Genomic DNA, 25,364 nt, shown 5'->3' with positions numbered 1-25,364 from the left:
AAAACCCCATGACATTTTAAAGCCTGGAAAGTAGGGAAACACTGTTCTCATTTTAGTAAGAGCTTTCTCTCTTCTAAAGTAAATTCCCCATCCCTAAATATCAACTTGGCTGTATCTAAAGGTCTGACAGTATTATCGAAATGAAACTAAAAGGCAAGAGTCACAAAACATCCTTCCAAATTAGAACTGGTTTCCAGGCCAAACCCTTTATGCACTTTTGAAGTTTTAAAGGTTCTGCCCTAAAGTCAGAATTGAAATGCTTTGTCTTGAGAGTCTGCAGTAAAGCCACTCTCAGGTATTCACTTTTATTTGTGTGAATGCTGCATTGCATGTAGGGGCCAGAAGAAAGTACTAGATTCCCAGGGCTGCATTTACAGGCAGTTGTGAGCCACTCAATGTGGGTGCTGGGAACTGAACTTGGGTCCTCTAGAACAGCAGGAAGAACTCTTTAACATCCAAGCCACCACTCCAGCCCTCCTCTTCCGGTTTTATAGGAAGTGGATTCTGAATTATTTCAGGTAAGAAGCAACCTCAGAGACATAAGCCAGGGGCGGTGCCTCATGCCAGTCATCCTAGCATCCTGGAAGTGGAGGCAGGAGAATCACCAGGAGTCCAGGACTAGCCTGACTAGATACTGAGGTCAGCCTAGTTTCCAGAGTGAAACCGTTTCAAAAACTGAAATCACAACAAATCCCTTCCGTAACTTGCCAGGTATTTCGGTACCTGACTATCCTCCTACTAGTAGAGGCAATGCCGGTCACTAGTCCCAACAGCCCAGAGACCTTGCCACAACTACTCAGATCCACAGCTTGTGTTTCTTCAAAAGGTTAGGTCTCCCTTGGTAACCTAACTTAAGGTTCCTCTTAAGACCCTCTTTCTAGCAGGCAGCATCATTTGAGTTTGACCTTCAGTGTTATTTTAACAGCATCCACAAAGAATCTGATGTAGTTATTAATGGCTTACTTTATTTTTTTTTAAAAAAACTTATTTTATAACTATATGTAGAGAACTAGGTTTTATAAAATAGTTTTATTCTCTATGTATGTGGATTCCCTTAAAATATGCAGAACCAAATTCTTCTTTGGTTTTATCTTATGGGAAAAACAACACACAGTCTCATCACATGGCTTTGCGATATTTATATTCCATTGCACAGATGTGGGCTATACAAATCAGTAACATGAGTTGTTGCTTAAGTTCCAAACATTTGTCTAAAATCTTCTTACAGCAGAGGCCTAGGATATCCAGACGTCAGGCTGAAATCATACTCTGAAATGGTTAAATGTGACACCGAAAACGCTGCAGTTTACTTAAAGGAGTGTCAGAACTGGCCTCAAAGGCTTACAGACAGGGAGCAGGGCCGGGAGCATCTACAAGTCCGTCACTGTGGTCCTTTTAACATATGTATATGACAATTCTTTAGGTAACCCTTCCTCTTGGAACTGCAGAAATGACACATTAAAAGCTGGATAAATGAAATTATTCCTAGCATGTAAGCTCTATGGAGAAATGACTCTTACCTAGGATGCCACACAATTGCTAATTCAAGTATCAAAGACACCACACTTAGAAAGAAAAAAGGTTTTGTTTTTTTAAACATAATGGTTTTAATTGAATTAAATGAGATGAAAAGACAGTGAAGCCCTGTTTGCTACTTACATGAAAAGAAGAGTTTAAAAAATAATCACTGCACAAAATACAAGGGGAGGGCCATGCTGTGGCGTTCAATTTCTCCCCACACTTTTCTTGACCGCTCAAGAACAAATGGAAGTTTCCATAACAAATTTGTTCTCGAAATGCCGAATGGAGAAACAGTTACTGGCTTCACGCTTCTGAATACCTGTTTGGGAAGACAAAGGGTTTTGGTTTTAAAGGTTTGGGTTCGCATTTCTTCTCATCGTTTGTCTTTAAAGAAGCACGCCACTCTACACCCATCCCTCAATTTTCATGCTATAACGTTGCTCTCCACTCCGTCTTTACAGACACCACAGCAGCTGGTAATGGTGCTTTACAAAAGGCTCGCAGACGGGTTTGGGGAGTGGTCTAGTTATGTGTGGTGCACACACACGCACCCATGTGTGCTTGCAGAACTGCACTCCAGGACAGACGGGCATCGTTCTATCAAACTGGTTTTAGAAAATCATGAACCAAGATAGTAACTTCTATGTAAGAAATCAAGCGGTGGGTTTCAGAGGTGACTCAGCAGCTTGAGGTGAGAACAATGTCATTACAAGTATGAGCAGAGGCCAGGAAAACACTCTCACTGGATGATGTAATCCCCAAGAAATCAGACTGCAGGGGCACTGATGGCACTGGGGACCTTGTGTGCCATCACAGGCTTTCGTTTTGCATTTGTAATGGGCACATGCTGTTGGGGGGGGGGGCAGGGAACAAGGTTAAATGACTGGACAATGCTGCATGGTTGTATCAATGCTCTGGATTCATCACCTACATTTCTTGCTAAGTCACCTGGCTATCTATGGCTGTCCTCAGTGTGGTCCAAAAGGTGGATGATCCTGTGACAATTCAGATTCCTGAGAATCCAGGCGAAAGGCTGAAGAGAGACCCCTGGATAATAAGACCTCCTTTCTCTTGTGGCTGGGCCACGGTGGGGATGCAGGGTTAAACCTGACTTTTCTACACCTAAGCTGGCGGGCAGGAATCTCCAAGCAACGGCATTTCGTGCTGACTGACTCTGTCTGCAAGAAGTGGCTCTGGATTAAGATGATTATTCTAAGTCCTGGAAATACTAGCCAAGTATGACACAGTATCCCTTGTCACTTCTCAACTATGGCAGGATCATGGCTCACAGTGCCTAAATGCCATAGAAACTATCTGTCTTTACCTCTAATACTTTCTCTGCGTTGCAGCTTGTAGGTTTCCTTGTCGTGACACAGGCGATAAATGAAGAAGCCCAGATGATCCACGTTCTCGATGCGGTCAGTAATTACCATGTGCTCATGGATAAGGTATGACTGGGGCAGGTAGGTTCCAGCCTGGAGTGGGAAAATGGGACACAAAATTCAAAACACTGAGCAGACAAGAAAGGCAGGCAAAGTCTCAGGCGATAGGGCTAACAATTTAACTGTTTTTGGGGTCTCACTTTGTTGCCCAAGCTGGTCTTCGGTTCCTGAACTTAGCTGATTGTTCTGCCTCAACCTTCCAAGAAGACAGGACTGACTCCAGGCATGTGTTGCTGTACCCAGCAATACATACAGTTTTGTTACGATTCAGCCATACCCAACAGTGAGGCATTAGAATTAAGTATCTGGTAAATATTTATTTTCTAGTCCTTCAGGAAAATTTAAATGTTATGAAAAACTTTTATTTTCAAAAAAATTTCCATTTTATTTATCATTTACTATGTGCACGTGTAGTGTGTGCGCTAGTATCGTGTCTGTGTGTGCATGTGTGTATATAATATGTACATATGTACAGTCTGTGTGCACGTGTAGTGTATGTATGTATGTGTCATGAGCATGTGCAGTGTGCGTGCATGTGTAGGTGCATGTGTGCAGAATGTGGAGGCCTGAGCGTGGATGTCAGGGGACCATCGGAGCTGCTTCCTTCCTCCCACTGTAGGTTTTATGGATTGACCTCGCACTGTCAGGCTTGCACAGTGAGGCCTCTCACCTGCTGGGCTCTCTCCAGCCTAATTTTAAATGCTTTAAAAAAAAATGTTCTTTGTTCTTTTCTTCTTTTTTTTCCCTGGTTTTTCGAGACAAGAGTTTCTCTGTGTAGCCCTGATTATCCTAGAACTCTGTAGACCAGGCTGGCCTCCTACTCACAGAGATCCACCTGCCTCTGCGTCCAGAGCGCTGGGATTAAAGACGTACACCACCACCACCTGGCTAAAAATGTTTTTAACTTCAAAATTGAAAGCATTAAAAAGAAGAGATAGCACAAGTGTCAGCACTTTGCCATAAAACCCTTGGCTACACTCCAGAAGAGTGAGCTCCAAGAAGGCTAACTTTTCAAAGGGGAATTCCATGACGTAGTAAACACTTGGTACCTTGATGTTGATAAGTAGCTCCAACAGGTTTTTGGGTGGCATAACGATGGACGTGTTCAGAGGAATCACGTAGCACTTATCCAGGTTAAGGTCCAGATAAGCAGTGAGTTTCTGGAGAAAAGATACATCTCAGTCAGATCAGTGTACCTGAGATACATAGCTACTGGGCCCTGAGAGCACTGCCAGCAAGATGGGATTCTTTAGAACTTATAAGCCACTTGCATTTCAGTAAGAACTGGATGGGATCAGCAGGCAAGCCACAGACAGTGAAGTATGGGAAGGCCAAGCCTCAGAGGGAAAGGAACCTAAGTCTACTTTTGTTCATCTCATGGGACAGCGCTTCATTGTGTGGACCAGGAGAGCCTCAAAGTTTTGATCCTCTAGTCTCAGCCTCCCCAGTGCTGGCACGAGACAGGTGCTTTGAGTCAGCAACTCTCCTCTTCCTCTCTCTTAAGTAATAACTAAACCCTAGATAGAAGCATTTAGCAAATATTAAAACAGCCTGCATGTTGCTCCCAATCCCGGACACACGCCGGCTCACCTTGTTAAAGTCATGCACAATGTTGGCAGGGTCGCTGTCTGCAAACTCTGGTACAGGCACACTGATGAATTCAACTTCATCTTCCTCAAAGATCTTAATGTTCTCCTCAATTGTCTGGTATCGAGCAGCTGGAGCGTCTGCAGAGGGCTCATTCAAGATGACGTCATCTTTGATGTACTTCAGTCCGCAGTAGTACACATCATCAGGCTGCAGAGTTGAAAACACTACCTTTCAGCAATTCCGAAGGAGACGGGCGTTTAAGTGCAAGCCTCACTTAAGCTGCCACCTCTATCTAAATAGTATTCTGCTGACAAACTCCTACTTTTCAGACAGTTTAATTACAGAGCTAACGTGTTCTTTATCAGATTCTGAAGTTGTCTTTTTAAAAAAAAGTCTTTCAGAAGGAGAAAAAGCAGCTGATTTCCTCTTTACTCTTCATGGTAGATAAAAGCAGTGAAAGTTATCTGGTGTCAAGTGAATCTGAAGAAACACACAGGCCTGCTCCTATCTGTAGGCAGTTCCTCATGGAACACATTCAGAAGCAAGTAACGTTTTCCTTTCTTTTGAGATAGGATCTCAGGTAGCCCAGGCTGCCCTCTAACTTGCTATATAGCCAAGGATAACCTTAAACGTTTGATCCTTCAGCTTCTACCAAACAAGTGCTACCATACCTAGTTTATGTGGAGCTTGGGGGATTATGCCCACTCTCTCACACACAAGTAAATAAATGTACGTAATAAAAATATTTTTCAAGTATACATATATAAAGACAGAGTGTGTAACAAACATTTTAGGATCAAATGTTCTCTCTTATCAATGGAATTGCATATTATATCTTCTGTATCTTATGCTTCTTGTAAAACAAAACAAAACATAATGTTAAAAAAGATGTAGCCAGGAGTGGTATTAGTACATGCCTATAAGTCTATAAGCACACAAGGTGAAGGCAGAGGAATCAAAAGTTCAATGCCAGACTTATCTACATAAGTCTACTTCAAAATAACCAAAAAATTTTATCTTTACCCTATTAGTTCAGTAACATTTATCAACATGCCATCATCTTGAATAAGACTAAAAATGAGCATGGAAGTTCATATAACTTTTAAAGAAGACTTCAAAATTAGTTTAAAAATCTTGTTGACAAGTGTTTCTCAATACTCTGAAACAGTACACTCTTTAGAGCAAGGTAGAGACCATGTTCTAATTCGCAATGGAAAGGAAAAAAAAAAAAAAAAAAAAAAAAAAAACCCAGACCAAGAACTAATTCTTCTGGAGCTGGCGAGACTGCTCCCTGGTAAAGTACTTGCCACTGAGCCTAAAAATTTCAGTTCAATCCCTGGGACTCACATGGTAAAGGAGAGAACTGACTCCAGACTGTCTCTGATGACCCCTCTCCCCCATAAATAAATATACACAGCAAAAAAGAGTTTGAATATCTTTTTATGATACCTGAAGTGCAAAATACTTGTAGAGGTATGCGCCTCCGAGGATGACACCAGCGAGCATGAACGCCAGTCCAAAGCACATGCACCAGCACCATGCTCGTCTCTGTCCAGCCGGGACCACATCATCCGGGTCCTAGAACATGAAGAGGACAGCCAGTTAGTACACAGAAGCACAGACGGTGCAGAATTATTCATGAAATAAAGACCAAAGGTGTTAAGGCTCTGATCAATGAGGAAGAGGGGCGCCAAGACCCCTAAGCCTCCTCACACGGGGTGGACACTGGTCCCCAGGGAGACTTCTAAGCAGAAGTCTTCTAACAATGTCTTGAGTGGTAATACAAACCACTACTTTTCATACACAACTTTTGGCACTGTATTCTAAGCATTTGAAATTCAGGAATCAAGAAAACCTTGTTTTACAGTATTATAAGAGTGCATTACACAGCTTAGATATTTCCTAACTGGATCATTTATAAAACTGTTAGCCTTTACAAGTAGTTTATTGATTTCATTCCAGATATAAAACCATTCCTAGCAATCTACAGAACAGTAGCAAAAGAGTGACAGGACACTGAAATTCTTTGGATAGACAGAATCTAAAAATCAAGACAAGTTAACTTATCTAGAATTATTTTACAATCCCACTGGTACCCGAATCTTGGTTTTTTCATTTTCTTTTTTAGAACTAACCCTAAAAGCCAATATGGACCACCTCATCAGATCTATATTACAGCACATAAGCAAGCAAGACAGAAAAACTGGTAGATGATGAGCAAAAACATGGTGAGTCAGTGTAACAACCCAAGATGCTAATATGGCTAATGTGACAAGTCATTTAGGAATGAAAACTACAGCTCTGAATTTCCTATTGTAAGATAAGAGACCGGATCTGGATTCTATTGGGCAAAGTCCAATTCCAGGTATTGTAGCCAAGAGGAACAGTGTGAGACTAGACAGATGCACTCCTTTGTTCAGTTGAGGGAGGGTCTCACCATGTAGCCCAGGCTCACCTCAAAGCTGTAGCAATCCTCCTGCCTCTGACCGCCCCCCCCCCCCAAAGTGCTATGATTGCCGGCATGTGCCATTACATTCACAGGGTAGAAAGCTTTATTTGTAAGCATAGAACCTTGAAGGATAACAAATAAGATTCCAACCAAAAGCTGAGGGTGGAGAGGATTACATTTCAGGTAGTCCTCATCAATGACTGTGTGTGGGTATTTATATCAATGAGTCTACTAAAGTGTAGCATGGGATAGGAGTGAGCCAGAAGAATTTATTGGCTACCTTATTAGTGGAAAGTTCTATGAATTCCACATCTTATGATGAGGTTTTATAGAACCCCCCCAACAAGAAAGCTTGAGTTTGCTCGACAATGCTGAAAGAGACAAAGTATTCCCAGCACAATTTACTCTCAGAGTGGGGACAAGTGTGGGGGTTAGAATGACAGATGAAAACGGTCGCTCTTGGCATTTGGTATCAGCTGCTCAGACGGCCAAGTATGCACATACCCAAGCCTATCTGCCAGGCTCCCTCCTACGAGTAGCTAAGGATCATGGGTGGATGGTGAGAAATTATATGTGGCCTCACTGTTACACAGAGAGTTCTCAGACCTTTTATCATTTTAACAATGCAACAGACAATTCTGAAAATAAGTTATACAAGTCTAATATGTCTAAACAGTTGTATTAGGCACCAGGAATATAGACTTGGCCAAGGAAAAGATGGGCTGGATCACTCTGGAAAATAATATGCAAAAAGAGCCAAGCAGGCTTTGTATACCTATAATCCGAGCACTTGGCAGCTACAGCCAGTGACGGCCATGAGTTGGAGATCAGCCTAGACTACACAGTGATGTCTGGGCCAGTCTGATCTATCATAGAAAACCCCATCTCCCGTCTAGTAAGTCACAAAGTAATGTAAATATGGGCTCTGGTAGGAAAAATGCATAGAGCATATGAGACTGGATGAGTTAAGGGACAGACTTCACAGAGAGAAACCAGGGCATGGAAGGTAACACACATAGCCAGGCAGAAGACAATGTTCCAGGAAATGGCATAAAAGGTAAAGAATGAATAAAATCATGAGGGCAAGATACAGGACACTTCCAGGGAGACCCGGTGCAACTGAGTGTGCAGTGTGGGGGGAGGGATCCCAAGATGAAGAGTAGGAAGTGGGGCAGGCCACAGAGGGCCTTGGTGTGGAGCTGAAATCCTAAGTCATTATTTTTTTTTTTTTTTTAAATCATTCTAGGACAGCAGAAGAGACCAACTTGTTAAAGAACTTCACTTTGAAACACCTTTTAAAAGAGTTACTTAGCATCTAAAACACAGCTTGACAATAAAGACATCAACAAGAATCTATTTCAGTAGTAGCTAAACTACAGACCCAAGTCCATATACCACTGTAACTTCCTAACAGCTCTGATCTGTTTCTTCTATATTGCTTAGTCACTTGCTTTCTTGCATTAGAAATGCACGTAGAGATCTTATCTCTTGTTACTAGGCTAGACAGTTCCTGTGTTTATTCGTGTTCATTTTGCATTCCTGGAAACTCTAAGCCACGCTTGGCACTTAGTTAACTTGCAGATAATTGATGACTGAATGAAGAAAGAGCTTGGCTGTTTAACTTTTCATGATTCACAGAAGTTGTATCAGCAGCCAGAAAGATAATGGAGGGGACAGCACAATCATCTAGGATGCATAACGAACTGGCTATCTGGCAAAGGCAGTGACTGCACTTAACCTAACATCTGTTAAAGCCAGCTACGTGGGACATACTGGGCGAGATCCAGTGAGAAATCCAAATGTGAATAAGTCATGCCTCATACCATCAGCAGTTAATGAATTAAAACAGGTATATATGATGGTCTTTCTTATAATCTGAGTAACACACCAAGCATAAAGCACATTCAAGATAAAAGTCATTGAGCTGGGCCTAGTGGCCGAGGCAGGAGAACTGCCACAGGCTCAAGGCTAACCTGAGCTACATAGTGTGTTCCAGGTCAGTCAGGACTACAGTGTCAAAAAATGAAAAAAAAAAAAAAAAAAAAAACAGAAAAAACAACAACCAAAACCTCATAGAACAAACCCCATACCTGTTGGTTTACTAAAGCTTACACCATAGCCTTTCTGGTCTGGAGTACAAAGATGTTCATTACTGAAGTTGAGTCTGTTTCTGCTCAGTGCAGTACTTGACGTCACAGCACAGGGTAAGAAATAAAATTGTAGAAAATCTAACACAGTCAAACCACCCTACTAAAGATCAAGTATGAAATATCACGTGCCCTTGGACAGGGTGACATTAGCCTTCTGGCAAGCCAAAGCAAAAGAATCAAGAGTTCAAAGTTGGGCTGGGGACATTGCTCAGGGCTCTTGCCCTGAGTGCAGGCTCAGTTCCCAGTGCCCACATCAGGTGGCTCTCAACCATCCGTAACTCTAGTTCCAGGGACCCAGCAGTTCTCAGGGCCGGGGACCCACATGTGGCACATATGCCTTCTCAGGCACATGCACACACGTAAAGAATTAAAAATGCTAAATAAATTCAAAGTAATCCGTCCTACCTAGTTTTAAGAATGCCTAGGTGACACGGGAGCCTACTTCAAAATACCAGAAAGAAAAAAGATAAATCACCTTTTAAATAAGTATTTACAGCATCATTGTTCAAACTTGTCCCAAACTAAAACAAACCCAGATATTCAGTGTCTGGTGCGTAGATTTCCATTCATCATATCCATACTGTGAAACACACCAGCAAAGGTCCTGTATTTTGTTCATGTGTGCTTCAAACATTTTATAATTTAAAAGAGAAGACCCCTACATACCATGTTCTAGCGGGTTTTTTTTTCCCCTTAACCCTAACACTTAAAATCTGCATTAAAAACCTCTCCATAAACTCCAAGTCTGCCAAAAACAAAACAAAACAAAACAAACAAAAAAGCAAAAAGCCCTCACTAACGAGCCAGCAGTTCACCAGGCACATAGCTTTACTTGGCCTGTTTTAGCAGGAGACACAGACCTCTCCCTTTGCAGCCCTGGAACTAGTGCACCTTAACTATGCTGAGAACTCCCGCAGGTCCCACGTAATTATCAGCTCATTAATCCTGAAAGCCAAGATTTTAGCCCAGTTTATAAATGAAGACAGCAAAGCACACCTGGGCATACCCCCATCCTCTGCACCAGACAGAGCCCGCTTGGTGGTCCAAAGCTTTCATCTCACCTACTCAGGAGGCTGAGGCAGGTGGGCTGCAGCCAGAAGGCAGCCTGAACAACACAAATTTAAAAGAGAGAGAGAGAGAGAGAGAGAGAGAGAGAGAGAGAGAGAGAGAGAGAGAGACTGGAATGCAATGTGGTGGCAGGGTGCTTGGCCAACATACACAGACTCATGTTCAGTCTCTACTACATAGACATGGCTCCGTATTCTCTCTTGGGTACCACAATATTTTCTGGTTGGAATAAATCTTACCAGACAATAAGGCAAGATGACTTAACTATATCTCAAGAAAAACAAAGGCTAAATTGTGTTTTACTTCCATTAGTTATGAGTTAGGTCACCTCAATCAGTTCCCTAAGAGGCTTCAATAAATGGGCTTCCATCATAAACATAGCTCAAAAATAATTTTTTTAATTGTTTCAGCGTAATACTTCACATCCTTCGACACCTCTATCTGAACCTTATTTACACAATGAAGAGAGCCCAGAGCCTTTTAAGAGACATTTTCTAAAGTTCTTCAATGTAACGCCTTGCCTTTCACAGCAAATGCTGCCACAGTGTCTTAGCCATTACAACAGTAAGGAGGGAAATATCTCAAGTATTAAAAAAGGCGGGGACAGGCTGGGATGGAGTGGAGTGGGGAGAAAGCTTGTCTAGCATAGTGAAGCCCCTGGTTTGGCTCTTTAGCACTGCCTACATGAAGCCAGGTGTGGTGGGTACGCTAGTGATCTGCCCACTGAGGTGGAGAGGCAGGAGGGGCAGACCTTCAAGGTCACCCTTAGCTACACAGTGAGGTAATACAGTAGACCCTGTCTCAATAAATGTACGTTCCAAACAGAGTCAGCCGAGATTGGCGAGTCCTTGGAATAAAAATACTAGAATAGAGGAAAGAAAACCATAAAGAAAAGAGTTTATGTACTTAGTTCAAAACTGCATGAGCTACTGAGCCATTGGAAATAGATTACTACATTTTTTAAATGTGTTGGGATAATATAGGTAAACATTGACAGGTATTACATAGTGAAACAATCCAAAGGAAGTCCCTTGGAGATGATTTTGGGGGAATTCCTCCCTTGGAGTCCCTCCTGGTCTTGGGAATTCATTCTTCACTTTTCTGTAATAAATCTACATTTGCTCTGCTTAAAAGAAAAGGATTTTGGCATTTGCTTGCATGCAAAGGCAATAAATAAATAAATAAAATTTAAAGTTAGGAACTAGAGGTTGGCTCAGCCCTGAGCACTTGCCTGTTGTGTTCAAGGTGTTGGTCAACTTATACCATGCTGTACTGATGGGCTCAGGCTCTGCACCTGGAGATTTCTACAGCCTAAAGGCTTTTTTTTCCCTTTACAGGTGTCATCACAAGACACTTACCGTCAGCCCCCTGTGAACTGTTTCCAGAAAGTGTTATATGGTAAGATACTTACTGTACATGTTTTAACGTAATTCCTATGTTCACGAACCTTTTACAGAAACATGATTTTTTTTTTTTTTTTTTTTTTTTTTGTGCTTAACTATGACTTTCCCAGATTAATTGTAATGGAAAATATTTTCTAAAATAAATAATAAAGGTAGCTGTAAGTATGGGGGGGGAAGGATTTTGAGCTGGTTTTTGTTTTCTTTTTTCCTCTTGGACTTAACCTAGAGTCTACAGCCTAGGCCAGCCCATTTTTCTTCACTTTTGAAACGTTTAGTATTGAGGACCTCACTGACTTACCCAGGCAATCCCTGTGTCTGTGGTAGTCTTGCCTCAACCTCCCTAGCACTCAGGGTTGCCAGCATGTGCCACCAGGCCTGCCGAGCTCTGGGTTTTAGAGGATGGGAGATGCTAAGCTTGCTCTACAGCTTCCCCATCAGTAGAGGGGCATCAATAAGACATACCTGCTGTTGGCCACCACTAGCAACAGTTACCAAGAGCAGAACCCCAGGCTGAGAGGTGAGGAGTCTGTTAAAGACAGCACACATTCCCAGGCCTTCTTTCCCACTTTGCTTTTCAAACAGGACTGTTGTCTCAATTCCTAACGAAGTCCACCTAGGAATATTCATCCCCTTTGACACATAAACAGGAAGCAGGCTCCCAGAGCTGGGCATGCTCTGGGAAGAGCAGAAAGCTGCCCTTTGCATTTGAGTGCCACAGTTCACAGCAGCCTCAGCCAATCGAGTTAGTATTGAGCTGAAATTAGGAAGCACCGTGTTGCTCAGGAGCTATGGAACTGGTCTATATTTAGACTAGAGGAGGGTGAGGGGAAAGAGCGCTTAGTGGCTGTGCTGGTCTCGACAACACTGCTTCCCACCACACATTTTGTTTTTTACTAACAAATTCTACAGGAAGTTAACAATTTAAGCTACTGCATAACAATCCAGGGAAATGTATAAAATCTGGACCAAATTATTAGCAACTTATAAAATGAGCACACACCTAAGGTTAAACAAGCAGGTCAGAATTAAGAGGGAAAAAAAAAATCTCAGTAACCCTGTAAAATAAATGTATCGAGTGCTAGAGCACATCAACTACTCAATTCTGTATCTCCAGGGGAAAACAGGGCACTTGATGCAAACTAAAATAACACTAAATATTAATTTATGGGTAACTTAAAATCTATTCTTTTTCTGCACTATTTAAAACCTCATGCTTTCCCCATAGTTTAAAGAGACCACCATTTCTCTAGTATTTATTTGCTCTCTGCTTTCTGAGATTTACCAGTGACAGCTTATGAAACAACTTTTGGTAGACTTTCCCATTTATAAGGTAGAGCTAAGTAAGGAGAAATGACTGGCAGGTGTTTTGTAAGCAACATCACATCCAAGTTTTATCTGTGGTTAGCAAAATAGCCTCTATCAGGAACAAATCAGCTGGGAGAGACAGGTTTTTCCCTCCCACCAGAATCTGACTGTTCCAAATAACAACCATCTTTATAAAATCTTCAAGCATGTCACAGATGGCCCACATCTAATTCATCATGAAACTGAGAGTCAAGACCAGAAAAAGAAGCAAGCCTATCCCCGACTCACATTTTGTATGAAGGTTGGATTTTAATGAAAACACAGTAAAATAATTTTATATATTGAAAATACAAGCAATTCTATTTGATATGCTTTGGTAATTCTAAGTGTATTCTTTTGAAAAATATAAAATTGATTATATTTCTACTTATTTCTTATTTAACTGAAAGGCTAAAATAAAACCCAGGGCCTTACACTCTCTTCTCTTCCTCTGGCCTATATCACCGATCCATACGAATTAAGTGAAAAGTGAAAATTTATAGACATCTCCTCCATCTGAGTTTGGAAATTTGAAAGTTAAACATAATGACTAAGTAGCTGGGCACAATGTTATAGACTGCAGCAATTCTATCTAGCACTTGGAAGCCTCAAGAGCAAGAAGACCTTGAGTTTGAGGAGAGCCTGTAACACAGGAAAAAAAAAAAAAGTACTACATACTAGGTCCTTAATCTCAGTCCCGAGGGCAGGTACACTGGCCTCTCCACAGAGGCCAGGTAATAAGGAAACACTTTGACTCAATGGCTCAGCTATCTGCACTGAGTACAGACATCACTGATAAGAGTAGAGGGAACTGTCTGTCAGCTTGTGACTATGATCCTAGCACTTGGGACGCAGACACAGGAAGAGCAGAAGTTCAAGATCATCCTCCACTGAGCCTTGATCAGAAACCCCCAAATAAATCAATACACTCAAAATGAAATAAAATTAAAATTCAGTGCAAATATCTGATATTGGTTCCTCAGCCTACCGGGCTTCTGGCGCTTGGACCCAGGGATATCATTTTCTAGTGAAAGCAGAGCTGAGACTTCTGACGACAACTGCGATCATACACACTTGGGTAAAACATTAAAGGGGAGTATTCAGGCTGCCACGTTTGAAAATGAATCTTAAAAAGCCAGGATATAAATAAAGGGAGGGCTAGGTGTGGTGATGAAAACCTGTAGTTAATCAGCACGCAGGAAGCAGAGGCCGAAGGCTCACTGCAAGTCCAAGGCCAGCCAAGTACATGGCAAGTCCTAGTTAAGCAGCAGCTACACTTCAAGACACTGGCAGAAACAGAGAAGGGAGAGAAAAGTGAAAACTAGTCACTGAAAAGTAAAATTCACAGCTGGAGCAGCAAAGGCGGACCTCGAAATCCCAACATCAGCAGCGAGCGTCTTCACAGTTACTCATCAAGCCAGCAGTCCTGGCTCTTTGGAGAGGGACATCAGAGAATGATGGCTTATTTTTCTAGGTCATCTTGTCAGGTCTTAAATTAGTGCCAATAATCCAGACAGTTTCCATTACTATCCATTATTAATTATCATTAGGCCTATTGTTAGCACGAAGGGCATATTCTAATTAAGCTTTCAAAAGCTACAGTGATGGCAGAGTTGAAAGTCCTAATATTGATTTTTCAGCTAATGTTTATCTTCTGAAAACTCCATGAAGTGATGGTAAAGGCAAAGCAAACGAGCCTGCAGCCACACAGAATGGAAACGATCAACCTCAGCAGCATTCTAGCAACGCTGGCCGTCTCATAGAAAGTACCAAAGCAAGAGCAGAAAAGAAAGCCTCAAACATTGCAGAAGGGTGACAAGAAGCCAGTACGGAAATGCACAGAGAACCAGACACCAGGAACAGCAAGCAGCAGAGCAGGAGAGGAGGCGGCCGGTGCTCCACACCACCCAGGAGAGCCACAGCCCAAGTAGAATTTGACACCAAACAAGCAATGGGACTGGACCAGAGGATCAGCTGGGAATCATGCTTACAACCCCAGCACTCAAGACACAGACAGAAAGAGTAGTGTGATTGTAAGGCAAGTATGGACGACATCATTCTTGGCCACTGAAGGGAGGGGAGAGGGAAGGGAGGGAGGGAAGGAGGGAAGGAGGAAGGGAGGGAGAGATGGGGTCAGCACACTCAGACATGCAAGGCTTTACAAATTTTTAATCACAGATCAAATGCATGGCAGCAAATACAACCCAGAATGGCTATCTCTTCGGTGAGCCAGAAGATACAGAAAGGCAATTAGACTATTGTCAGAAGATAAAGCTATCAAAAACTACATAGAAAACTAAGGCACATCTTTTCAAGTGGCAAGAAACAATGATCAAACCCTGAAAAAGAAAAGGTCTGAAAAGATGGCTTGATGGTTGAGGACACTGACTGTTCTTCCAAAGGACCCAGGTTCAATTCCCAGCAGCCACATGGTGGCTCACAACTGTTTGTAACTCATACATGTGATACAGACATATGCAGGCAAAACATCAAAACATGAAATTAAAAGTTTTTTTTTTTTTAAGAAGGACAAAGGTTTTATACAAGGAAGGAAGTACAATGCAACACATTACTCTGGTATAAACAGCACTTGTCAAGTACAATAAAAGTAGTGGCTATCAATTTAGCAAGAAGTTACTACTATGTATACAATGGACAGATTATGTGTCGAGTGAAAAAATACCTCCTGCTGGTGGTGATGGTTATCTCTTGGTTACAGGACCCACAGATCAAGCCCATGCTCTACCACTGAGCAACCCACATAATACCCTATAATACTGTAGTTTGAAAGGCAAATGAGGATTTCCATTTAAACTCTAATGGCTTGACATGGACCTCCGTTTTATCTCTTTTCACGTAGAAAGCAAATCTAGCAAAGTCTGGCTCTTGTGTGCTGGTGTGACATACTGCTTGCTTTTCTATGGCATAAGAAATAGAACAATACCTACATTTTTTTTTTTTAATGATTAGGGGAAAGAGAATAAAAAATGACATTCTTCCTTTTTACCTGGTACCCTCAGTAAATGGGACTAGGAATCTGTTAGGGCATCAATGCAGTTCAGTGATGGAAACTCAAGTGTTAGAGGTCAGGTTTGAACCTTGCCTTGTTCTCTCAAGTGCTGTGTTGACTACATCACCTCAGGTTTCTCCATCTGTTTCCATCAGCAACACGGTGACTATAGGACTCAGAAGCTGCCTCCTGACCCATCCCATTGTGTCGTCCTGTCGTCTCTTCCAGTTCCGTTCCCCAACCCCGCCCCTCCCAGGCAGCCAGTCCAACAGTGGAATATGACTTCTGGAATACTGTCCTGTACACCCCCACTTCATGTCAGTTGTAGAACAGTACTGACACTTCCGTTGTTCTGAGTTCCATCAACACGAAAAACTAAGGATTCTAAAATGTGTGTTTCTCTAGTACATAGCAGGTACCAAAAGAATTAGTTAAGTTTTAAAATGTAAATTGCCCTGCACTATCTTACGGGAACACATTTTAGAGGCCGTGGTGCAGTTACACACAGAAAAATTTAAGCTCTTGAGTGACAGATCATTTTAACTGTATGTTAACTAACACCCCAGTTGGTATGGAAAGAATTTTGCTGACAACTGGAAAAATTGTTTATTTTCTTTTACAACAACATGCCTTTTCTCCTGAGAGACAATCACTATTGTAATGTCAGTGTCAGTGTCCTTAAATTAATCAGAAGCAATCATGCTCACTCCTTAGCCACTTCTGGTCTCGTATTACAGTTTGGCCATTAGGCCACTCTGCCTTGTGGCTTCGCTGAGCAGAGCATACTCTGGTCTCCTCAAGCTGGAAACACTGCCCAGCTGTACTTGGTGACCTGAACTGCACATTTCTCTTGAGTCAGGGATTCTCAAACATTTTGGTCTCAGAACCTCTTTGGTAACCGTTAAAAATTGTTCATAAACTCAAGGGACTTTTGCATTCCATAGGCTTTATATAAAAAGATATTTACTATATTAGAAAGAAGACAGAAGACTTAATACACTTACAACATTAACATGAACAGCCATTTTGTAGGTCACAAACATTCCCAAACAACTCCAGGAGTATAAGAGAAAGAAAGGCTCCTGAAGTTGTGCAGTGCTTAGTGAACAACTTGACAGAAGACAGCTGGAGTCTGCACGTCAGGACAGTTGGTTAAGACGTCATGTGTTCAGCTTGTGGAAAACTGCACTGCCCACTAGAGAGTGAAAGTGAAGACAGCATCACAGCTGTATCAGGAAATAATGCACTGTGGATCTCTAAGGGGGTTTCTGGAACACATTTGGGTAACAGTGACTACAAATACTTGTTTATATTGCTCTTTCATGTCATTTCCAAAGTTTATTTTAATTTTTTCTGGTTTTAATACTGCTCATTGGTAGTATCCAATTGAAAAATGGATATAGTTAGCATGTGTATGTCTTTTTTCACTACATACATATTCTATTCTTTGTACACATAGTAATGTCTTGCTAGATTGATAGCCACTACTTTTATTGTACTTGACAAGTGCTGTTTACACCAGAGCAATGTGTAAATTAGCATTGTACTTTCTTTCTTGGATACAACCTTTGTCCTTTTTGTTTAACTTTTAATTATTTTCTGTGTTTTGATGTTTTGCCTGCTTATGTCTGTGTATCACATACATGTATTACAGACAGTTGTGAGCCACCATGTGACTGCTGGGAATTGAACCTGGGTCCTTCAGAAGAACTGTCAGTGTCCTCAACCATCAAGCCATCTTTTCAGTCGGCCTGACTTTTAAAAATGAAAACAAAACAAAGTCTAACTTGTTTACTAAGAAGAAACTCCTGCTCCATCAAAAGCACCTTCTTTGGTAATAAGAGGAGCTGAGTGTGCCACTCTGTTTAACATGTCTAGTCCTGCCTAGCTAAAACTGGTGGGACTGGGGACCTCACCATCCAAAAAGTAAAAAGCAAGGACAATTAAATGATTAACAATGACCAGCTCTCAAAGTCACCTTCACCTGTTTAATGGGGGACCTTTTGGGTATTGAAGTGATCCAAGCAATTAAATTAACAACAAGGATTGCCTAGGCATGGCTAGGCATGGTGGTGCATGCCTGCAATCTTAGGACCTGGAGACGGAGCCAGGAAGAATGCCATGGGTTTGAGGCCGGTCTGGGCTACATAGTACATTTCAAGCTAGCCTGGTTTACAAAGCAAGTTCCTATCTCAGAAAACAAGGAGAAAGGGTGAGAGAGAGAAAGAAATAAAATTAGCTATTTGGTTTTCTATGGTAATTAATTGTATCTAGGTACAATGGCTCAAGCCTGATGTCAGGGCAACCAGGAGGCCAAGGCAGGAAGAGGGCACTGAGTGCAGGGCCAGGCTGGATTACAGTCCTGGCTCAGCCTAGATAACAGACTGAGACTTGTTTCAGAAACTCTTAAATTACATACTGCAATCACATTTAAGAAAAAGGATTTAAGCTTTATACTCACCATGAAAAACAATTTCTAAAAATAATTTGGCAAAAGTTAAAGATTCAGAGCCAGGTGTGACAGCACATGCCTTTAGTTCCCGCACTCAGGAGACAGAGACAGTAGTTCCCTATGAGTTTGGGGCCAGCCTGGTCTACAGAGTGAGTTACAGGGGAGCCAGGGCTGCATAGTGTGACCTTGTTTTTTAAGTAGAAAAAAGTTCCAAATTTGAATATTAAAAATCTGCCAGAGCTTATTCCTTAAAATATGGAATGCAACTACTTTGTTGAATACTTTTATAAATAAAAATGTCGATATGAGTATTTCAAATTCATACCTGACTCTGTCAGCACTTTCCAGACTAAGGCAGCAGGGTAACTACAGGTTCTGGGCCAGCCTGGGCAACAGGAATAATGCCCTACCTCCACAAAACAAAACAAAACAAACAAAAAGTTCTAATGCCAGTTTCTCAAATAAATTTGCTATGTAACTTAAAACTTAAAATTGCTAGCATTAATAAACCAGACTATAAACTGTATCTCAACATTAACCTCTCTTCAGTTATATTTACATTAGCACCAAATCAAGAATCACACCAGGAATCCTGTGTGCATCAGAAGACACAATAGTAAATGCAGCATTAGGAGATTCACTCTGGCGCTACAACTCAATTCAAATTTCCCTGCTTGGGAATAAAAAGTCTATTGTCAGTCTAATTTGTCCTAACATGGGATGACTATAGAAACACTTTACAGCTTTTTTTTTTTTTCCCCCTCAACTCAATGTAAGGACTTAAAAAAAAAAAAAAATCAGTAAATTCTTTAAAATAAGTGTTCATTCGATGATTGGTAGCACTCCATGAGCTCCAAGGTTGTGAGAATACGGGGGTCCAGATACAGGAGAAAGTGAAAAACCACAGTGAAGTAGAGAGGGTCATGTGTCTCCCTCCCCCCCCCCCACACACACACATCGTGGAGTTCTTTTTAAAGTTACGAGTAATGAGATTCATTTTGTTAAGTGGAAAGTTTTAAAATGGTGTCCTTAGGGTTACTCTGACAACATCATCTTAAACCTTGACCCTTCTGCTATCTTGTAAAGACTATCACTGTGAAGCAGAGTGAGAACCGGGGACACCTAGCTTTACACAGAAACAGCTCATCATAAGGGGTCCCAGTGTTAAGCATTTTCTAAGACATTCAGACAACCATCACCTTTGAACTGAGAAGTCCCTTATCTTAACAGGTAGTAGCTGTGGCCTGAATCCTTTAGTGGGAAAGTCCTTAACTCCTCCTTCAGTCTCCAGGCTCTAATTAAAGTGACACATTTAGGGCTGGAGAAATAGCTCAGGGCAGGGGTGTAATGCCCTCATCAAGCATGTATGAGGCCCTAGGTTCAATTCCCAGGACCATGGAATGGAACTCTTGCCAAACAGTTAAAGAGAGCACATTTATTTTGACCCATTTCTTTGTCCAGGATGACCTTTACTAACACAGTGTCATGCAAAGCAATCCAAGAGGCTTTAGTCCAAACAGGAATTAGAAAAAAAGTGTCTCCTTTTTTAGAAAGAATGCAGCTTTTGAAGTCACTTCAAATATCTGGGTTATGGGTTCATGAAACTTAATGTCTCAGAGTGCGGCCTCGTACATTTTTCTCTGGGCATTAACACACAGGTCAAGCTTTAGCAACACATAATAAACACTTGGAAGTTGAACACTGAACACATTAAATATACCTATATCATAAATATGTTTGGGACTTTTCTGGTTTTAAAAAAATACTGCCACTGACACAGAACTCTTAGGTAGTAGAGCTGAAATTCACAAGTTCTTAGAGGTTGACGGTTATGCCAAGGACAATATTGGGCCGTGTCCACCCAGGGAACACTTATCACCGTGGCAGCTAACTTGTCTGTCCTCCAACTGAACAATGACAATACCCAACCTCACCCACCCTCAAAAGCCAGTGTCCCAGCAGAGATGTGCAGAAACAGTTTATCTGTCTCCTAGAATAAAACCCTCACTCAGATATCCACTTGCTCTCTGGAGGCCAAGACCTAATGAATGTAAACGCTTTACAGTCCCTAGCCAGGCACAATGGCACATGCTTGTACCAGTACTAAGAAATAGAGGCAGGAGGACTGCAGTACCTTCCAGGCCAGCCTGGTCTACAGTGAGTTCTAGGACAGCCAAGTCTATTCTATAATACACTTAATAGGTAATGAGATGCACTCTGGTTCCCAGCCCCTCTATAGATCTACACGTGTCATATATTTTATGTCCTTCCTCTACTCCCTTAAGCCACACAAATACCAAAACCACCAATAAAAACTGAAATCTAAATTATTAAATCATTAGTCCTGATTGTGAACCGAGGAAAAGCAGAAAGCATAAACGAGGATCCACTCAGCCATTTTTGTGACAACTCAATGTGTTCTTCACTCCGGCACCCATGCTGCCCATTTTGTTGGCTCTGCAAGTGGTTTACCTCTTATAATCCGTCACAAGCAGCTTGCAAGGGCTGCTGCTAAGAAAAGGGAGCTCATGAGCAGCTACCGCAGTAAGAACTGTCGCTTACTCTGAGAGCCTGTTTTATTACATAACCCTCCCTTCTATGTGGTTCCTTTCAGTTTAGCCACTGCCTCTTAGTAGGACTCAAGGAAGGGGTGTAACAAATTAAGCATGAAACGGAAGAAAGGAAATTGTCTTGTTAGGGAGAGGAGGTAGTTGTTCCCCCCCCACACACACACAATTAAAACAACTGAATTTAATTTTGGGTGTGGTGGTACACCAGTGCAATCTCAACACTCCAGGAAGTGGACACGGGAGGATCAGGAATTCAAGGTCAACATCAACTATATACCAAGTTCAAGACCAGTCTGGGCCATGTGAGACACTGTCTCAAAAACAAAACCCCACACAGCAATTGTAATTATTGCAAAAGTGCAATTATATAATCCTAGCATCTTCACCGAATTTTAAAACTGAAAGAGTTCTTGCAGACCATCTGGTTCTATCCTCTCATCTTATAAAAAAGGAAAACTAAAAATTAAGCTTTTAAAAAAACGAAGTCAGTTATATCAGGACATATCTGGAACTTCTAATACAGTAACAGTATTTTCTTTGGTATCTGCACATATACAACAGTTTCCCAAGGTTCAAAGGAAGCTAAGAGCACAAAAATCAAGGACTGCTGCCTGTACCATACACAGTGTATGCATATCATTTCAAATTGACCTTCGTCACACAAATCACGACACTATGGTTCCTTGCTGTGTCTCTGCCTGAGAGCTTTGTATCCATGAGGGCAGGTCTGGGAAGAAAACAAGACTGTCAACAGGAAAATGTGGAAGAAAACTCATGTTAACTAGTTGACATAGTACAATCAAAAGAAATAGCTGCTGGAATTATAGCTACTGCAAAGGCAAGACTGAAACCATAGTGGAACAATGGAACTGCTTCTAGAAGGTTTTCTTCAGGGAAAGAAACAGCAGAAGATGGGAGCAGTGTAAAGTACATGAATGTGTATTACATAAGCCAGTGAGTGACAAGAGTGACCATAACTCTTATGGCACAGGGTAGGGGATACCAGAGGGGCAATTCTCAAGCACATAAAAAAGAAAAAACAAAACAAACAAACAAAAAACCAAAAAAGAGAAAAACCAAACCAAAACAACAAAACAAAAAAACACTGATCCATGGTTAAAAGTGTTCAAATGCTTTTCTTTCAGAGTTCTGAACCTGTAGGAATTTGCTCCTACCATAACCTGACCAAAGGAAATGCCCCAGGCAAAACACACCAAGGCTAATTCTGTTCCCAGACCAGGCGGTCAGACAAGGTGGTTGCCACACATCCAGCCCAAAGGAGAACCAGAACATTATGTAATCACTCCGCAGCTCTGAAATGAGATCAGAAGCTCTCCCACCAATGTCTGCCCTTAAGTAGGCTTTTCCTTTATCTTTCCTACTTTCATTGCAGATAAATATTGTTCCTGCCCCGCACCCCCACCCCAGAAAAGGCTTCCAGCTTATAGCTGGAAAAAGAAATAGTTATTTTTTTTTGTATTAACCAATTTGGCTGTGATTTCTGCGTGGCTATGAAGGAACACGAACCTTCACTGCTTAACCCCAGGATTTTTCCTTGGACATAGAGATCAGAGAAATTAAGACATAAAAACAAAGGATGGAAGTATACACAGTTACTTTGAAATTAAAAACATTATTGTGAGCATATAAGAAATCCTAAGAGCCTGAAAATCCACTTCTTCATAAATGACAGGACTTGGTCAACAGTCTGGTTCAAACCTGCTCAGCAAAGTGAATTCTGATGTTTGTCCAGAGTTCCCAACCTTTACAGCAGGGGAATAAAGGCCAGAGAAATGACATCATTGATACTTTTTAGAGTGGGAGGAGTTATATTTTTTAAAACTTAAACACCATATACCTATACAATAACATCAAGAGTGTGTATCTGAAGCTGGGCATGGTTGTGCACACCTGTAATGCCAGTACTTGGGAGGAAGATAAAGGAGGATCAGGAGTTCAAACCAGTTTGGGCCTGATGAGACTCAAGTCTCCACAAACAAGGACTCTGGCAGGGGGCTGTTGTGACTGGGTACTTGACTACAGACTTTTTTCAGATAAGATGTGCATCTGACAAAGAAAGACGATAATTTGCTTTGGCAAATTCACCTGTGAATTCTAAACATTTTCAGGGCCAAGACTGTTTGCCCTGGGTTCAGGAAGACAATACTAAAACCAGAACGTTTAATCCTTTTAGGGAACCAGTTCACTCTTCCTATCTCAAGGGAAGGCAGTCTTTTAAAAATCAACCCGATGTTTGCTTTTTAGCTGGAACATTTCCAGAAAACAAGTATAAGTCACCAGATTGCCATTATTCTAAAAAAAAAAAATTAGAACGCATCATTGGCCTGTTTACTAATAGTAATTTTCACTACATCATTTAAAAGGAAAAAAAAAAAAAGAAAAGAAAAAAGCCCTTACTACTTGTACCAGGGACACAAATGATTGTTTTTACCTCAAAACTAAGACTACCCAAGTAATGATAGATATTGAAAAGTATTCATGAAAAATTAAGCAACATCTACAGTTAGTATCTGTAGGTATCAAATGTTTGCAGCCTAAGACGTGGCAGAAGAGAAAAACTTGGGAGACAATTATATTTGCGTTTAAAAGAATATTATTGTAAGTCACTTAATTAAAAACTTAATTAAAAGAGTGAATCCAGTCCCAGCTTCACTCATGCTCGTTCAGTGTTAACGGAGGACTTGGTGAAATGAGGGAGAGGAGCAAATTCCTACTTTGAGATTCCAGATTTCACTTTACCACAAAGGCGCTGATAACGTTTAAAAGTCAGCTGTTGGTTACTCGGGAACAGCCCCAATAGCAATTACTTTCACCTGGAATATTTGTTACAATAATAAAATCACCAGCCAGAAACTACTCCCAGTATACTGCTGTCCTCTCCCCTCTTCAGACCCCAAGGTGAAGTTCACCTGCCAACACGGAAGGCCATTTGCAGGCAAGGTGGAGTTTGTAAAAGCAAAGGCTTTTAATATGCTTTTAAAATGCTTGCAGTTGCTGGACTTAGTCCAAGTGCTGTTCAGCCTAGAAACGAAAGTAGGAAACAACAGAGGTTTAGGCTTGTTATGATGTCAGCCATTTTAGGCACAGTATTTATACTGGAACAAAGTGCCAAACTCGGCGGTGGCGGTGCCAGTCGCTGCAGGTCCCCAGGCGACCAAGCCAGGTGCAGAGCGGCAGGAGCTCGCACACCTGTGCAACTGTCCCCGCGGGGGTCGCCAGGGCGGAGACCCTGCCCCGCCCGCTACACACGCAGCAGCACGGTACCCGGGAGCGGAGGACCGCTCGGGCACCCATCCCCTCCGCGGGGACCCCCGCCCGCGACCCCAGCCCGGACCTTGCAATCCACCGCCACGGCATCCGGGGGGATGATGAGTGCCTCCTCGCTGCTCTTGGGCTCGTCCTTCTTGGCCTCCTTCTGGGCCAGAGCCGAGTTGAACGTCACCTTCACCATGGTGCGGCCTGGGGCGCCCTGCGGGCGGCGGCGACGAAGGCTGGGGTCGCGGGCGGCGGGATCCCGGCTGCGAGTGCAGCCTCGTCGGCCGAGCTCAGGACGCGACTCTGCAGCTGAGGAGCGGACTGTGCGAAAGCAGCAGAAGCTCAGAGCAGCCGGGTTCCCGGCCTCGCAGCTGGGGCACGGGCGCGGGGAGGGGCGCGGGGGCGGGGCCCTAGGGGCGGGGCCTTGCGCGGGGCGGGGCCTGGCTCCACGCCAGATCCTCCCTGGCCCCCACCCCCCAGGCTCTGCGGGAATCGGGCCAGGTTTTGTGGAGGGCGCGCCTGCTTGAGCTGGGACTTGCTGCCCCTCTGGGCTGCCTGGATTTTCCGGTTCTGAATGCACTTCCCACTAGTTGACCTCCGGGGGCCCAGTGTTGCAGGTTGATAAGAAAATGGGGTGAACTCTGCTGGTTGGCTGCATAGGATAAGTTAACCTCTGATAACTGCCAGAGTCTCAATTGTGAGCCCCAAAGGCTGTGGAATTTTTGTGTGAGAAAATAAAAAGTGAATAAAATAAGAACTCCCATTAACTCATTTCTTAGCAAGCGACTCAGTAGAGCATTGGAATATTTGAATCGTTGTGCCTTGGTGATCAGACTTTATCTCACACAGACCTCACCCTTAGGCGTTGCCTGACTGACTAGGCTGGTCTTTTTTCTTCCTCCCTAGAGAGGTCAGTGCCAGCCCTGATCAAATCCTGCATGCCTACTCCCAATCTAATGACAAGGAAGTCTCTTCAGTGATTTGTATTCCTGAAATCCCACATCGGTAACACAAAATATAGCAAAGCAACCATGCTCATTTGTAGAAAAGAGACAAAAAAACACCATGTGTGCACCAGGCCAATCTGTG

General features: G+C 42.3%; 1 protein-coding gene across 1 annotated transcript; it reads right to left on the bottom strand.

Moving 5' to 3' along the window:
- Positions 1-1,010: 1,010 nt before the first annotated feature.
- Positions 1,011-24,655, bottom strand: Itm2b (integral membrane protein 2B). Its single transcript, XM_051195388.1, has 6 exons — positions 24,355-24,655; positions 6,003-6,131; positions 4,554-4,760; positions 4,013-4,123; positions 2,846-2,996; positions 1,011-1,840 (listed from the first exon to the last, which is right to left on the bottom strand). Exons 1-6 carry the CDS (start codon positions 24,469-24,471, stop codon positions 1,755-1,757), a joined length of 801 nt encoding a protein of 266 aa, XP_051051345.1. The 5' UTR covers positions 24,472-24,655; the 3' UTR covers positions 1,011-1,754.
- Positions 24,656-25,364: the final 709 nt, after the last annotated feature.

The sequence above is a fragment of the Phodopus roborovskii genome, unplaced genomic scaffold (assembly GCF_943737965.1).
Source record: "Phodopus roborovskii unplaced genomic scaffold, PHOROB, whole genome shotgun sequence".
Taxonomy (NCBI): Eukaryota; Metazoa; Chordata; class Mammalia; order Rodentia; family Cricetidae; genus Phodopus; species Phodopus roborovskii.
This window is presented reverse-complemented; position numbering and strand designations above follow the sequence as displayed.

Excerpts from the sequence above, each read along its gene's own strand:
- Itm2b (XM_051195388.1), bottom strand. The coding sequence starts at position 24,471 with ATGGTGAAGGTGACGTTCAACTCGGCTCTGGCCCAGAAGGAGGCCAAG. Across the intron at positions 4,124-4,553 it reads TTGTGCATGACTTTAACAAG|AAACTCACTGCTTATCTGGA; the intron begins GTGAGCCGGCGT and ends TCTTTTCTCCAG. Across the intron at positions 1,841-2,845 it reads ACGCAGAGAAAGTATTAGAG|GTATTCAGAAGCGTGAAGCC; the intron begins GTAAAGACAGAT and ends CTTCCCAAACAG.